We start from the raw sequence: 14,363 nt of genomic DNA, 5'->3' as shown, positions 1-14,363 counted from the left end.
CCCCCCCAGCCTGCCTTTGCAGGCCAGCTAAGGAAGAGGAGGCTTTTGAAGATGCCCCCTTTTGCTTCCCCTTCTGACATCACTTCCGGTGATGTCAGGAAGCATGGAATATGCTAATAAGCTATTATGCTAATAGCCTATTAGATATGCTAATGAACTCCTGCAGCTCTTTTTCTACGAAATGACCCCTGTATAGAAGGAAACCATCTTTCTTGTGAATATTTTAAATTAAATCGTGTTCCTTTTACTATACAGTTCTTGATTCAAGGAGCTGCATATTTATCAATTTATTTCGTTCCTTATCTACAGTTCAACATAGAGGCAAAGGCTAAGGTGGTTGGCTCATTTGCTAATCATATGAAAACAGAGATCACTAAAAATAAAATGCCCTATTAACTTTGAGGAAGAGAACAAGAATGAGAACTAAGTCGTTCTGCCAGGGCTCCAAACAATTTCTTTAAACACCCACAGTACAATAGTTACCATACTATATGTTGTCGAATGCTTTCGCGGCCGGAGTTCATTACTTGCTGTAGATTTTCCGGGTTGTGTGGCCATGGTCTTGGCATTGTAGAACCTAACGTTTTGCCAGTAACTGTGACTGGCATCCTCAGAGGTATAACACAGAAAGATGGAATACTGTCTGTGTCAAGGTATCCACAGTTTTTTTTTTATAACTTTATTTTTTATAACAAATTTTAACATTTTTATAACAATTCAAAACAATAAAACAATAATCAATATAATACAAAATCCAAATATTTAGTGGGCAGTTCTGTCAAACCATCTTTTACAGTATTAACATAACTAAAAAACACAAACCACTTTTCTACAAATGTTGACACCTTATGCGGTTGCTCCATTTCTAAAATTTGCATAGCTATTTTATCCATAACTACTATATCCCACAGTTTAGTAAACCATTGTTTTAGGGTAGGTACCTTTTCAAGTTTCCAAACCTGCGCTATTAGAGTTTTTGCTGTAATGAGCATTAATGCTATTAAGTCTTCAGTTGTTTTTGAAAAAAGATCTTTGTCCCATAAATGTAACAATATTGATTCAGGAGTTTTCGGTAAATCAATCCCTAGTATAGCTTCAATTTTTGTTATTACTTCATTCCAAAAACTTTGTATCTTGGGACAAGACCACCAACAATGAATTAGTGAACCTATTTGGTTACAGCCTTTCCAACAACTTGAATCTTTCTTAACTTTTGCGTGAAATAATTTCAAAGGGGTGACATACCAACGTGCAAATAATTTATAATTCTGTAACCTAATGTTTAATGAAGATGTTGTAAATAAAGATGATGACCAAATTCTAGCCCACTGTTCCGGTGTTATTATTCTATTACAATCTTTTTGCCATGCAATTTGCTGTGTAGCTTCCATGTCCCACTTCTCCTGAGCTAGTTGTCTATATAGAATGGAAATAATGCCTTTATGTTCCATTATCCCCTTATCTATTAAAGTTTCAAAATTCGTTAACTGTCTATTTGTGTTTTCCAAAATATTATTGCTTGTAATAACATTTACCAATTGCTGGTATTGAAACCATTGAATCTGGAAATTATATTTTAATTCCAATTGTTGTTGCGTCCAAATTTGATTCTTAAAACAAATATCTTGAATTCTAAATTTACCTATCTGTCTCCAATTTTGAAAAGTGTTAATTTGTTCTCCTGGTAAAAACCATTTTTGTCCCAAAAATGCGGACATTGGCGAAAATCCAGGGGCTAAAATATTTCTGTTCTTATCCCAAATTTTTAACGTATCCCCTAAAAAAGGATTGTCTTTAATAGATTTAGGTCTATCTTTAGCTAAGGCCCATATCACCTCATGCATATATTTAGGTGTTACAAAAGATTTTTCAATGTGTACCCAATCTTTATTAGTTTTTGGAGACATATATTGCAATACATGTTTTAATTGTGATGCTTCAAAATACCATTTTAAGTTTGGAAGACTTAGTCCTCCTTTTTTTAAGGGTCTAGTCAATAATAAAAAATTTATACGAGGCTTTTTATTATGCCATAAAAATTTTGATATTTTCAACTGCCATTCAGATAACGTTTGATTTTTTATATTAATAGGAAGGTTTTGAAATAAAAACAAAAATTTGGGAAAAATAATGGTCTTTATTAATTCCACTTTTTCTATTAATGATAAATTAGCTTTTGACCAAGATTGGAATTGATTGACCATATAATTAACTACTGGTATATAATTACAATCGTATAATTTTTTCAAATCCAAGGGTATATGTATCCCCAAATGTCTCCAAGAACTTACTACCCACCTAAAAGGAAAAAACTGTGTAAGGTCCTGTTTTTCTCTCTCAGTTAATAAAATCGGATACAATTCTGTTTTGGTGTAATTAATAGTAAATCCCGATATTTCCGTAAATTTAGTTAATTCGTCTACTATGTGAGTTAATGAATTAATAGGATCACTAAAATATAAAACCGTGTCATCGGCAAAAAGGCTTGTCTTATGTTCTACTGAGTCAATCTTAATACCCTTAATTAATTTATTCTGTCTTATAGCATGGGCTAGGGGTTCTAAAGAAAGGGCAAACAATATGGGAGAAAGGGGGCAACCTTGCCTTGTTCCTCGTGAGATTTGTATTTCAGCTGATCTGGAACCATTAATGGCAAGTTGTGCTTTTGGAGCTTTATAAAGAGTTTCTATTGATCTTAGAAAATTGGGCCCAAATCCCATATGAACTAAAATTTCTTGTAAATAATTAATTTCCAATTTATCAAAGGCCTTTTCGGCATCAAGTGCCAAAAGTGCTGCTCTAATACCATTATGTCTACAATAATGTATTATATTTAACGATTTCCTAATGTTGTCTATAAGGGAACGGCCTGGAATAAACCCTGCTTGGTCCTTATTAATATACTCTGGTAATACTTTATTTAATCTGTTGGCTAAAATAGTCGAAAAAATCTTAAAATCATGATTGAGTATCGAAATCGGGCGGTACGATTCCGGTTTAGTTTTGTCCTTCCCTTCTTTTGGTATTACTATTATTTTGGCTTCTCTCCAAGTATTAGGCATTTGGCCTGTTTCCATAATAGTATTACATGTTCTCGTTAATTGTCCTAATAATTGTGCTTTATATTTTTTAAAAAATTCTATGGGAAAGCCATCCAATCCTGGTGCCTTATTGTTTTTAATTTTTAAAATAGCTTTTTCCACTTCTGGCTCTGTTATAGGATGGTCAATATATTCCAAATGTAATTCAGTAAGTTTTTTATCAAAGTTTATTTCTTTTAAATATCTTTGGATTTCTATTTTACCTGGTTTTTCAGATGTATAAAGATTTTGATAAAAATCATGGAAAGTTTCCAATATGTCTTTAGTTGAATTTAACATATGTCCCTTAGGGGATTTCATAGAATATATCAAATTGGATACTTGTTGACTTTGAACCCTAGACCGCAATCTTTGAAACGATTTTGGACTTTTTGTTACATATTTTTGTTTAAGAAACATTAAGTTTTTTTGTATTTTTGAGGTTTCTAACGTATCTAATTTTTTTCTTTCTAAATTTAGCTTTCTTAATAATTTCTTTCCCCCATATTTCATATGTTTTAATTCCAACCGTTTAATCTTTTCTTTAATTTCCAATATTATTTTTGTTCTTTCTTTTTTGTAGGAGGATGCCATGGCAATGAGTTTTCCCCTTATTACCGCCTTAAAGGCATCCCAGAGAACATCTTGGGAAACTTCTCCATTGTCATTCAGTTTAAAATATTCAACAATCTCCTTTGATATTGTCTCTGAGAATATGGGATTCTGTAACAGCAGTTTATTCATCGTCCACGATGTGGATCTTAAATCATTATCAAACTTTTCTATCTTACTTATCACCCAGGCGTGATCTGATATTATTCTACTTCCCAACTCTGTCATTGTTACGTTATTTACTAAAGACTTTGATATTAAAATAAAATCTATTCTCGAATAGGTTTTATGAACTTCTGAAAAAAATGTATATTCCTTTGATCTCGGATGCATTGACCTCCATATATCTACCAAATCAAATTTGTCCAAAATTTTCCTCAAGCCAGATGGGGTCGTTTTTCTGTGTTTTTCTGTCTGTGTTTTAAATGTTCTGTCTATTTTTGGATCATCAACCAGATTTAAATCACCTCCAATAATTACCACACCTTGTTGAAAGGCCTGCAATTGTTCTAAAGTATTCTGAATAAAAAACAGTTGTTCTGTATTAGGGGAATAGATTGATGCCAGAGTTATCGATTTTCCATTTAGCTTTCCTTTAACAAAGGCAAACCTACCCTTGGGATCCAACTTTGTGTCTTCTACACAAAATGGGGTGTTTTTAGAAATTAAAATTGCGACTCCTCTAGCCTTAGAGGAGCCCGGGGCTTGGAAGGTTTGAGAAAACCATGGTGTTTTCAAAATTCTTTGCTCTTTTATCTTCAAGTGCGTCTCTTGAAGGAATACTATGTTTGGTTTTTCTTTAACTATTGTGTTAGTTAGTCTTCGCCTTTTTACAGGATTGTTCATGCCTTTGCAGTTCCATGAAAAGATTACATAGTCATTCATTTAAAACCAACTTGATGAAACAGCCCACTATAACTAAAAAAATAATCTAACCTCAATATACAACCTTAACAATAACAGTCGCAACAAACGCCTATTAAATAGACCAAACAACCTCTGCCTATTCAATAGGCTCTGTTAACAGATTTTCCACTAATTACAGTGGAAAGAGTAGGAAAAGAACCAACTTTTCCTATTCCGTTAACTTCCTTCTTAATCCTTATAGTAGTAAAAAAATAAAGTAGTAATTTTGAACCCCCCCCTCCCCGGCTACTATCCTGTTTTTCATACCAGTGTTCTATACTTGTACAAAGTTCTCCCTTCAGAAAGTAATAAGTACAAAATGCATAAACTCAAATTCCCTGTTTTCCCGCCACAAATATGGCGGTCTGTTTGCTACTGGGATTTCCATTTCTTGGTGTCTTCCTATATTCCAAGGTTTTTCTAAGCATTAATCTAAGCCCAAATTTTATATAACTTTTTTCACCATAATACATTAAACTTGTTGACATCCTAAAATATTGTTTAAAAAATAGGTTTTATGCACCATAAAAGATCTTGATAATTCAACCTGATAAATAAATAAAAAAAACTTTCAATTAACCAAGAAAATGATTTATACATCACAATAAATTTTATCACTCTACTAAATAGCATATATTTTAAGCACCCTCTTTTCAAAATTGTGCGGTTTAAATAAAATAGGTTTTAAGCACCATCACTTCAAAATGCACACTATAAAAAAATAGGTTTCAAACACCAAGATTTCAAAATATGTGGTTTAACTAAAATAGGATTTATACTCCAGCCCTTTAAAGGGTGCAATGCAAATAAAATAGGTTTTAATCACCATCACTTAAATAAAATAGGTTTTAAGCACCATGACCTCAAAAATATACAATATAACTAAAATAGGTTTTCTACACCATCACTTCAAAGGGTGCAATGTAAGTAAATAGGGTATAGGCACCTTTACTTCAAAATAGGTAATAAAAATAAAATATGCTTTAAGCACCATAACTGCAAAATAAACAGATTAAATAAAACAGGTTTTATACACCATCACTTCAATAGGAGCAATTTAGGGTTTAAACTCCATTACTTAGACACCATCACTTCAAAATATATTCATTAATCAATTTAACCAATAAATCAGGTTGTGTATTTCCCTATTTATCAAAAAGAATAATAAAATAAAAATAGGTTTCATGCACCATAATATAAATTTGTGTTTATCCCAATAAAAATATTTTTCAACCAAAATATAGGCTTTATGCACCATATCATAAATTAACTTATAGGAAGAGATTAAAGAGTTTTATCAACCACTCCTTATCTAAACAAAAAGAGAAAAAGAAAAAGAAAAAAAAATTTCAGCTGCCATCTTCTTATTCACTTCTGAGATCTTTCGCCACCATTTATAGCTTGCTTCAGGTAAGAAAAGAAAAGATCTTGCGTTTTACTCAGCCTGCGTCATCTTGCTGCTTTTCAAAATTGGGGTGTGCTTCAATCTCCGTTATTTCGGCTTCAGTCAGTTCCACATGGAGTTTTTTCAATAGTGTAAGTCCCGTTTTCAAATCTGAAGCTTGAAACAAAGATCCATCTTTATAAACTGTGACGTTGGAAGTAGCACTCCATCTGAATCTGATCTTAGCCTCTAGTAGTTTTGCAGTGATGATTTTCAAGAGCTTTCTTTTTTCCAAACTCTCAGGAGGGAGATCCAACAAGACCAGTATTTTTCGTCCCCTGTGCATTAGGGAGTTGTTTTTCCTCGCTTCCTTAAGAAGCCTGTCCCTGAAGGCTGCATGCACAAATTGTACCAGGATATCCCGAGGTCTGTTCTGGCGAGCCATCGCTAATGGTCCCAGTCTTTGTGCCTTTGCAATTACTGGGAGCACCCCCTCTTCCAATTTCATAGACTCATTCAGCCAAGAGGATATAAAGACCGAAAGATCGCTTGCGTCTTTCTCCGCTCCCTCTTCTATCCCTCTTAGTTTAACATTAAATTGCCGCCATCTTTGCTCAAGCGACGTAAGTTTGATCTGCATCGTTTTTTCAGATCTTTTTAAGGTGTTTAGTTCTACCTGTAACGTTTCCGTTGCTTCCAGCGCCGATTCTGCCGCTCTGCAAGCTGCTCCAAGCCCTTCTGTTAGTTCTTCTAGTTTATTTTGAACCGGCTGGAGGTGCTCCGCCATCGATTCTTTGAAAAAGCGTTGGATGTCAGCTTTTAAGTCAAGTAGGTCTTTCTTTAGTAGCGGTTCTTCAGTAGTTGTTGTGGAATCCGTTGCGGCCGCCATTTTAGAAAGTTCTGATGCCTGTGGTGTCTGCGGCGTGTCTTTGTGAAAATAAGCTTCCACCGAAGCCGAATTCTTCTTAGTTGAAGGCGTTTTATTTCCTTTCAGTTTGCCCATACCTTTAGAGGCGCTTGACCTTGTTTTTAAAAGATTTTAAAGCCAGGGGAGGAAGGGTCGGTCGGGAGCAGCAGAATCACGCGTCCGCCATCTTGCGACGCTCGGCTCCGCCCCCCCAAGAACCACAGTTCTATACCCTTTGTCTATACCTTGCTGGTTCAGTATGGCCCACTGGGACTAAGAGAGACAGAGTCACAGGGATTGACTAGGATTTCTCTTTCTGGTGGCACCTGGGTTCTGGCCACTGTGTGACAAAGGATGGGCCTTTGGCCTGATCCACCATGGATTCTCTTACGTTCTTATTTTCTTCCCCCACCTTTCAGTATAGAGATATCTGAGAATTCTAGAGTGAACCTTTCTCTGCTTAGCATTCAGAAGGAATTGTGTAAAAATACATAGGAGATAATACAGCTTGAGTGGACCCCAGAAGTCAACTCCCCCATAGCTAGTGTCCTTTGGCAACCCTTAGAGAGTGTGGTCCTTGAAGAAGCATTCAAAAAAGGCCAAGGTACATCCCCAGATACCTCCGTCTGCCTCCAAACGCCTCAGCATCATCTACTATATCTACTATTAGACTAGATCTAATGGGTGGAAATTACAAGGAAGTCGTTACTGGCTAAATATCAGGAGAAACTTTCTAACTGTAAGAGTGGTTGAGCAGTGGAACAGACTGCCTCGGGAGGTGGTGGATGCTCCTTCGCTGGATGTTTTCAAGCAGAGGCTGGACGACCATCTTTCGGGTATGTTGTAGGTATGTAGGGCTATCTTTCGGCTATGCTCCTGCAGAGTGCAGGGGGTTGGACTAGATGACCTGCAAGGTCCCTTCCAACTCTTAACAGTCTATGATTCTATGTAGTCGGCTCAAGAATTTTGGGTCCTCCTGGAACTATATGAGTCCACTCCATGGTGCTTGCATGACAAGTTGGAGTATGATATTGTAATACAGCAGGAGTGAGACACTTTGAAATTTTTTGGGACTTTACTTACCTGCACTTTTGTGACTTTTTTCTGTATTAGTGTTGTAAGAATACCTAGGTTTCATCCAGTCATACTAAGAGTGAACTAGGCATTAAATAGTGTGTGTATTTCACCAGGGGAAAGATGGAAGCCCTTTCTCTGTGCAAACCCAGCCCTGATTCACATGCAGCAACTGAGGATAACATGCAGCTCATGTCTGGCTTTTACGTCTGACTGTAGATAGGGCCCCCAGTCCTAACCTGTTTACTTTGTAATGTTTGAATGCAATTGAGCTTGTCCAATAGCTGTCCCAAGTGAAAAACATATGCCTACTACGTTAGTTATGGATGTGTACAGATGTGTGGTAATTCCTACTTTCCCCTTTAAATACATAAGATGAGTGCATACTTGCTCTGTCTGGATTTTATATGGAAATATTTAAACCTGATTTTAATGTAATGTAAGGTTCAAAGTACATAGGATGCTGGAATTCTGTGACTACAACTTCTGATGTGTTTTTGGCCCACGTTAGCCTGATTTCATCAGATCTCAGAAGGAAGCCAGGGAGGGTCGACCCTGATTAGTACCTGGATGGGAGACCACAAAGGAAGTTCAGGGTTGCTATTAGGGTTGGGCACAAACAGTTCGTGGTGTGCCCAGTTCACGAACCATGAACCGTCACACACTTTTAGCCACCAAACAAACCAGTTCAGTTCATGAAGGTCATGATGTGGTAGAAAGCCCCCCCAGTGTGCTAGAGACACAAAACTTGTAGGAATACTCCAGTTGCCTCTCCTCTACCTGCCCTCCAGGTTTGGTGAGGATTGGATTTACAGGATCTGAGTTGTGCCCCACCCAAAGAAGGTGCCCCCAGGAACGTGCTTTCTAGGGGAATGGCAGGCGATCAGGATGGTCAGGAGTCTATAGAATGGATCCTGTGCAAGTAGAGACATCAAAGTCACAGAGGACCTCCCCTGGATGCTCTTCTACATGCCTTCCAAGTTCTGCCACCCTGTTGTTTTGAAGTCTGGTAAACATTTAGATTGAGGGGAGACGGTCTGTCTGGAAAGGTATCCATTCACAAACCACCATGAACCTCTACGAACCGCTGTGAACAGCTTGAAAGTTCATGGAAATTTTGAGCCCCTTGACCTGCCACAAACTTGACTGCGATTTTTTTTGGTTAAATATAATTAAGAAAATTAAAGAAATAACTAGTGTAGACTTACCTCATGCTCCTGAAGTTTTTCTGCTAGAAAGATGGCCTAAACCTAGAAAAGAAAGGCAGAAAGAAGAATTAGTAGTAAATATCTAATAGCAATAGCACGTATTCTCATTGCTTTTAGATGGTTAGATAAAAAGCCCCCGTCACTTACTCAATGATATAACTGCATATGGGAACATTTTATAATGCAAAAAGTTTCAGTCAATTTAGCAAATGCAGCTCCTGAAAACTATTTTTTAAAAGTTGTTGCAATATGGTACCCTTTTATAAATTATATATGTTAGAAAAAGAAATTATTCCAGATAATCCGCAGTATAAAAAAAAGATATATTTTTGAGACATATATTTGTGTTTAAAGTGGGTTATGTTGTTATTTGTTAAGTTGAAGTAATATTTGTACTGGATAAAGTTATATTGCTTATAAGCAAAGTTGTAACATTTCAAAAAATTATTAATAAAAAAACTCCTTGACTTTGCGAAGCATGAACTGGCCAAAATTCATCACGAACTTTAGTTCATGAGCCGGTTCATGCCCATCCCTAGTAGCTATGCATTGCCTTGAAAATCTGCAAGATTTAATGGCACTTTCCACCACCAGGTTTAGATGAAATTTTAGGGAAACCTTCTAAAGCCGACTCAGCACCAGAACAAACTGCCTCAGGAATTTGTAAGGTCCTTCTTAGAGCCAAACAGCACGTTACTATTTTTTATGCATTTTCATCGTGCTTTCAGCTGCCGGGAAAGCACATGAAAATGTGTGGGAAAGGTAATGTGTAGTTTGGCTCTTTCTGCTCCATAAGAAAAGTTTGCAGAGTGATTCCATTGACAACTGTTCTTTCTTGCAAAGTGGGTGAGAAGGGTTGGTTGAAAACGTCGGCCCGCAGCCCTAAGGCAGCTTCCAGCCTTTGCAGCCAGATGTTTGGCACTCCCTGAAGATTCCAGGCATTGTGAAATAAAGTAGAACTGTTGCTCCTGTATGAGTTCTCAGAGGAGGCTCCAGAGAGCAGAGCACTTTTAAATTATGCATTTGCATAGCTGTTTTGGGAGATGAATCGATCTTACTGGAAGCCGATATCACAGTGACAGGGGCTTGCTGGCAGTGCCGTTTGCAACCTGGCAATTCTGTGTCTTTGCAGACTAGAGGCTGCACTTTGGCAGCACTGGGGGCAAGCAAGCTCCTGAAGAGCCTGGCTAAGGTCAAAAATGACATCAACGCTGCTGGGGAATCGGAGGAACTGGCAAACGAGTATGAGACCAGAGCTGTGGGTAAGTTCCACTACAGGAGGCTCCAAGCCCATAGGAGATGTAATGCAAATGCACATAGAGGAGGCTGTGACTGATCAAGATTTAATTTAAACATCTAGCTTTGAATTCAGTACCAGCGTGAAAAGATGCCGGCATCCATGATCTCAGTGCCAACAACGTTGGGAGCCCCTTGCCTCCTCACACATTATGGGAACCCCATGCCTCTTCACACATTATGAAGTACATGGGGTGTGTCTGAATCCCCACCCTGTGTATGACGAATAGAAAGCTGTTTTGGGACATGAATCCCAAATAGCCAATAGAAAGCTGTTACCGGGATAGATCTCTAAATGGCAAGCTGTCAACTACTTTAGTTGACAGTTCTCAGCTGCTGCAAGTTAATCACTGCCGCCAGCCCAAGCAACAATTCTGATAACAAGCCGGCAGGTGGGAGTGATGACTCCTGTAGTCCAGAATGCTAACACTTAGACAGAAAAACTCTCTTAAAGGAGACCAGTTTCATGACACAGAGTTAGAAGGGATCCTAGAGGTCACCTACTCCAACCCCTTTGCTCAGTGCAGGAATTAGTCAACTACTCCACTCTGCTTAAAGGAGTGCACGTCTTTTAAAAAATGTTTTTAAATGGTTGAAAAAAGTGTTTACAGGAGAAATTCTTGTGGGGCTGTGCCTTCAAGAAAGGGGGTGGATCTCCCAAAAGCTTCACCATAGCTATGGTCCTGCACCCGGTGCTATTTCCCCAGCCTGAAACAGTCCCAAAGATATGTTCCTGAGCCTATTGGGGAAACCCACATGTATCCTAGGGAGCATGTCAGTTTCTCCAGATAGCATTCCCTAGGACTGTTTCAGACTGGGAAAGGCTGAAGCCTGTTCTTCAGGTGTACCACGGTTCTGATCCTAAGGTGGCTGGAGGAGAAAGGGACTGTACTGAAGGGAAAAGGGGGCCCGGTTATAGTTTTTTTTGCCCAGGGCCCCCAAACACCTGTAACAGGCCCTGGATACAAAAATAATGAAAACAGTTTTTCTTTCCAGGTAGAGTTATATTGTGTAGTGGGTTGACCGCGTGGCTAGGCCCACTCAGCTCCCATAACATGGTGCACGCTTGACTCTTACACAACTAAGACAAAGACAAACGGCCAGGAGGCCAACTATATACATATCCAGGGGACACCCCTGGATCCCATTGGGAGGTTCGAACTTCCCTCCCCGTTTCTATTGGCTCCCCGTTGGAGAGACCAAGAGACCAGTTCCCATTGTCCACCCAGGGTCAAGCCCTGGGTACTCGCTGGCCCCTGGTGGCGGCCAGCGGACACAACATCCCTCCCCCCATGGTTCGCGCCCCCCCCTATGTCACATAGTCCTTTAGGTACGCCGGTTAAAAGATAAGAGATTATTTGGGGATTTACTTTCTGTATGGATTTTGTCACTTTTTAAAAGAGCTGTTCACAGAATGCTACAGCAGTGATGAAGATCTGGCTGAACAACTGCTTGTCTATTCGTGTGAGGCTTGGGGTGGCAGCAATTGTCTGGAACTTGCCGTGGAGGCGAAGGACCAGCAGTTCATTGCCCAGCCAGGAGTCCAGGTAAAACAGCAGAGGGAAAGGGCAGGTCGCCAAGATGGGTAGATTTCATTCAGTGACATTGGATCAATATTCCCTCTAGTGGCATCTAAGTGGTAATGGAAAAATACTGTTTTTAAGATGGAAAATTTGGACTGCAAACTTCGCACTTGTGTTAGGGTATGCCTTCCAGGAATGTTCCAGAGAGTAAGGCCCAAACTAAACACGCAGGGTCACCCGGTCATCTTTGCTCCCCAGCAGGGGGTGGGAGTGAGCTATCCTGGAGTGCAGGGGCGGGGCAACATTGCCATGTGCAATGGTCACTAGCATTATGATGTCACTTCCCCGTGATGTCATCACTCTGGGGATGTTGTGCTGGGTGGTGTGTTTGGGGCGGGGCTTCCCCCTGCTGGCCGGCGGTGGATTGTAGCCCACCAAATTGGGGGATCCTCAGCTCGCACCTGGGGGCCGGCAACTCTATAAACATGTCATGGTAGCCTGATAGGACCCTTAAATGTGACAAGTTGTATCTGGTAGGAATGACCAGGAACAGAGAAGCGGCAGGAGGGAACAGCCACAAATTTTGCGTGTGGGATACAGGGGGAAGAAATTTGGCAATGGGAACATCTGATGGGAAATAGATCAAGATCTCCCTGGTGCTGTTGCCTCTCCACTCCCAACTGTCCCACACAAAGTGACTTTTCTGTCTTTAAATGTTAAGGTTGACAACCTCCAGGTGGAGCCTGGAGATCTGCCAGAATTACGACTCATCTCCAGACTACAGGGATAAGTTCCTGTGGAGAAAATGGCTGCTTTGGAGGGTGGACTCTGTGGCATTACATCCTCCCCCTCCCCAAATCCTACCCTCCTCAGGCCCCACCCCTAAATCTCCAGGCATTTTCTAATCTAGGGTTGGCAACCCGATTAGAGGCCCTGTCCAGTGTTCCCTTTAAGCCTCCGGCTCCTACATTTTTGTCTCAGCTCCGGAAGGATGGCTCCAGAGCAAACTAATTTATGCAGCAGCCAAATCGCTTACTCACAACTTTAATGCCAGCAGCTCACAAAGTAGCATTTTCGCTCACAAGACTCCACAGCTTAGAGGGAGCGTTGGCCCTGTCATACCACCATTACTTGCAAATTGGAAGGGCACAGAATGGACCTTTCATGGCGTCATGCCAGCTGTGTCTTCCAGGGAGCAATTCTGGAAAGAATTCAGAAAGCTCTAGGACTTAACAGAGCTGTGAAAGGCAAAAAGCTCTCTTGAGGCTATCAGTTAGCAGCTCTGAGAAGAGAGTCTTGACTCACTAGACAAAGTGCACTCCACATTCGGTGACTAGCTGTAATGCTGGATGGTTTTGAACTGTGTTGGCGAATAGTCTTCCCTCTCCAGTTTTTGTGGATGTTTGTATTATGTTCATGCCCTGAACTTTTAGGCCCAAAATGTTTAACTGATCAAAAAACTTTTGATCTATTAAAAAGATGCCTTCAATTGAGTAAGCAGTCGGGAATGTTGTTGTTGATATTATTATTTTGCATTTTTTAGAAACTCAAGTACGCACGAAAATTGCAGGAAGCCGATGCCATCTTATAAAAGGCCCTCCTTCCCTTTTCAGGCATAGGAGAAAATGCCTTTTCCACGATTCTGTTGCCTTCAGTGACATGTGCTCCTGTCAACTAATAACAAAGAACATATGCGCTTTTCTTTAGATATATTGTTCCACAAATGTACACAGTGTACAAATGTATGCAGTCATTAACACATATACTGTCAATCAGTGAAGATGTTCTGAGTTTAGTGCTCTATCCTGTGGTTTTGCTTCGTGGGCTCTGAACAGCTTCCATGAAGTGTCCCAGAAACCTCCCATCTTGGCAGAGCCAAAGTTCTTTCACAAGCCTGAGCCACAGAAAGGTGCTCTGTGCCTTTCAGAAAGTCTCTTCAGAATACCAACCATTATTCTACTGCTCATAAGAGGGGGGGACATCTGGGTCAGATCCACTGACAACTGTCCAATGGCTGAATGTTTGTGTTTGTTTTTCCAGAATTTTCTTTCGAAGCAGTGGTACGGAGAGATCTCCAGAGACACTAAAAACTGGAAGATCATTCTGTGCCTTTTCCTTTTCCCTTTAATAGGGTGCGGCTTCATCTCCTTCAGGTAAATTATTTTCCGTTAGCTGGATTGTTTTTAAAGAAAAATAAAAATGATTCCTGAACAGCTTTTACTGTTTTTTTTGTAAGTGTGTGTGCGTGTGTGTGAGAGAGAGAGTGTTTTCATGCTGCCGTCTTCCTTCCAGGTTTGCTTCCAAGTAGACCATTCCAAGTGTTTAAAGAGTTTGCTGTAGTTATATTGGTACTAGGGTTGCCAGGTCCGGGTT

At 39.7% G+C, this 14,363-nt stretch overlaps 1 protein-coding gene across 1 annotated transcript in view; it reads left to right on the top strand.

The window, feature by feature from the left end:
- TRPM8 (transient receptor potential cation channel, subfamily M, member 8) overlaps positions 1–14,363 on the top strand; it is an 86,280-nt gene that overhangs the window by 35,724 nt on the left and 36,193 nt on the right. Inside the window, exons 11-13 of the mRNA XM_015426383.1 lie at positions 10,304–10,433; positions 11,869–12,014; positions 14,031–14,143. Coding sequence (XP_015281869.1) covers positions 10,304–10,433; positions 11,869–12,014; positions 14,031–14,143 — 389 coding nt within the window. The remainder of the gene's footprint in view (positions 1–10,303; positions 10,434–11,868; positions 12,015–14,030; positions 14,144–14,363) is intronic.

This window comes from Gekko japonicus, unplaced genomic scaffold, assembly GCF_001447785.1.
Source record: "Gekko japonicus isolate JY-2015 unplaced genomic scaffold, Gekko_japonicus_V1.1 scaffold769, whole genome shotgun sequence".
Classification (NCBI taxonomy): Eukaryota; Metazoa; Chordata; class Lepidosauria; order Squamata; family Gekkonidae; genus Gekko; species Gekko japonicus.
Note: the sequence above shows the minus strand (reverse complement) of the source record. Positions and strands in the feature narration are given on the sequence as shown.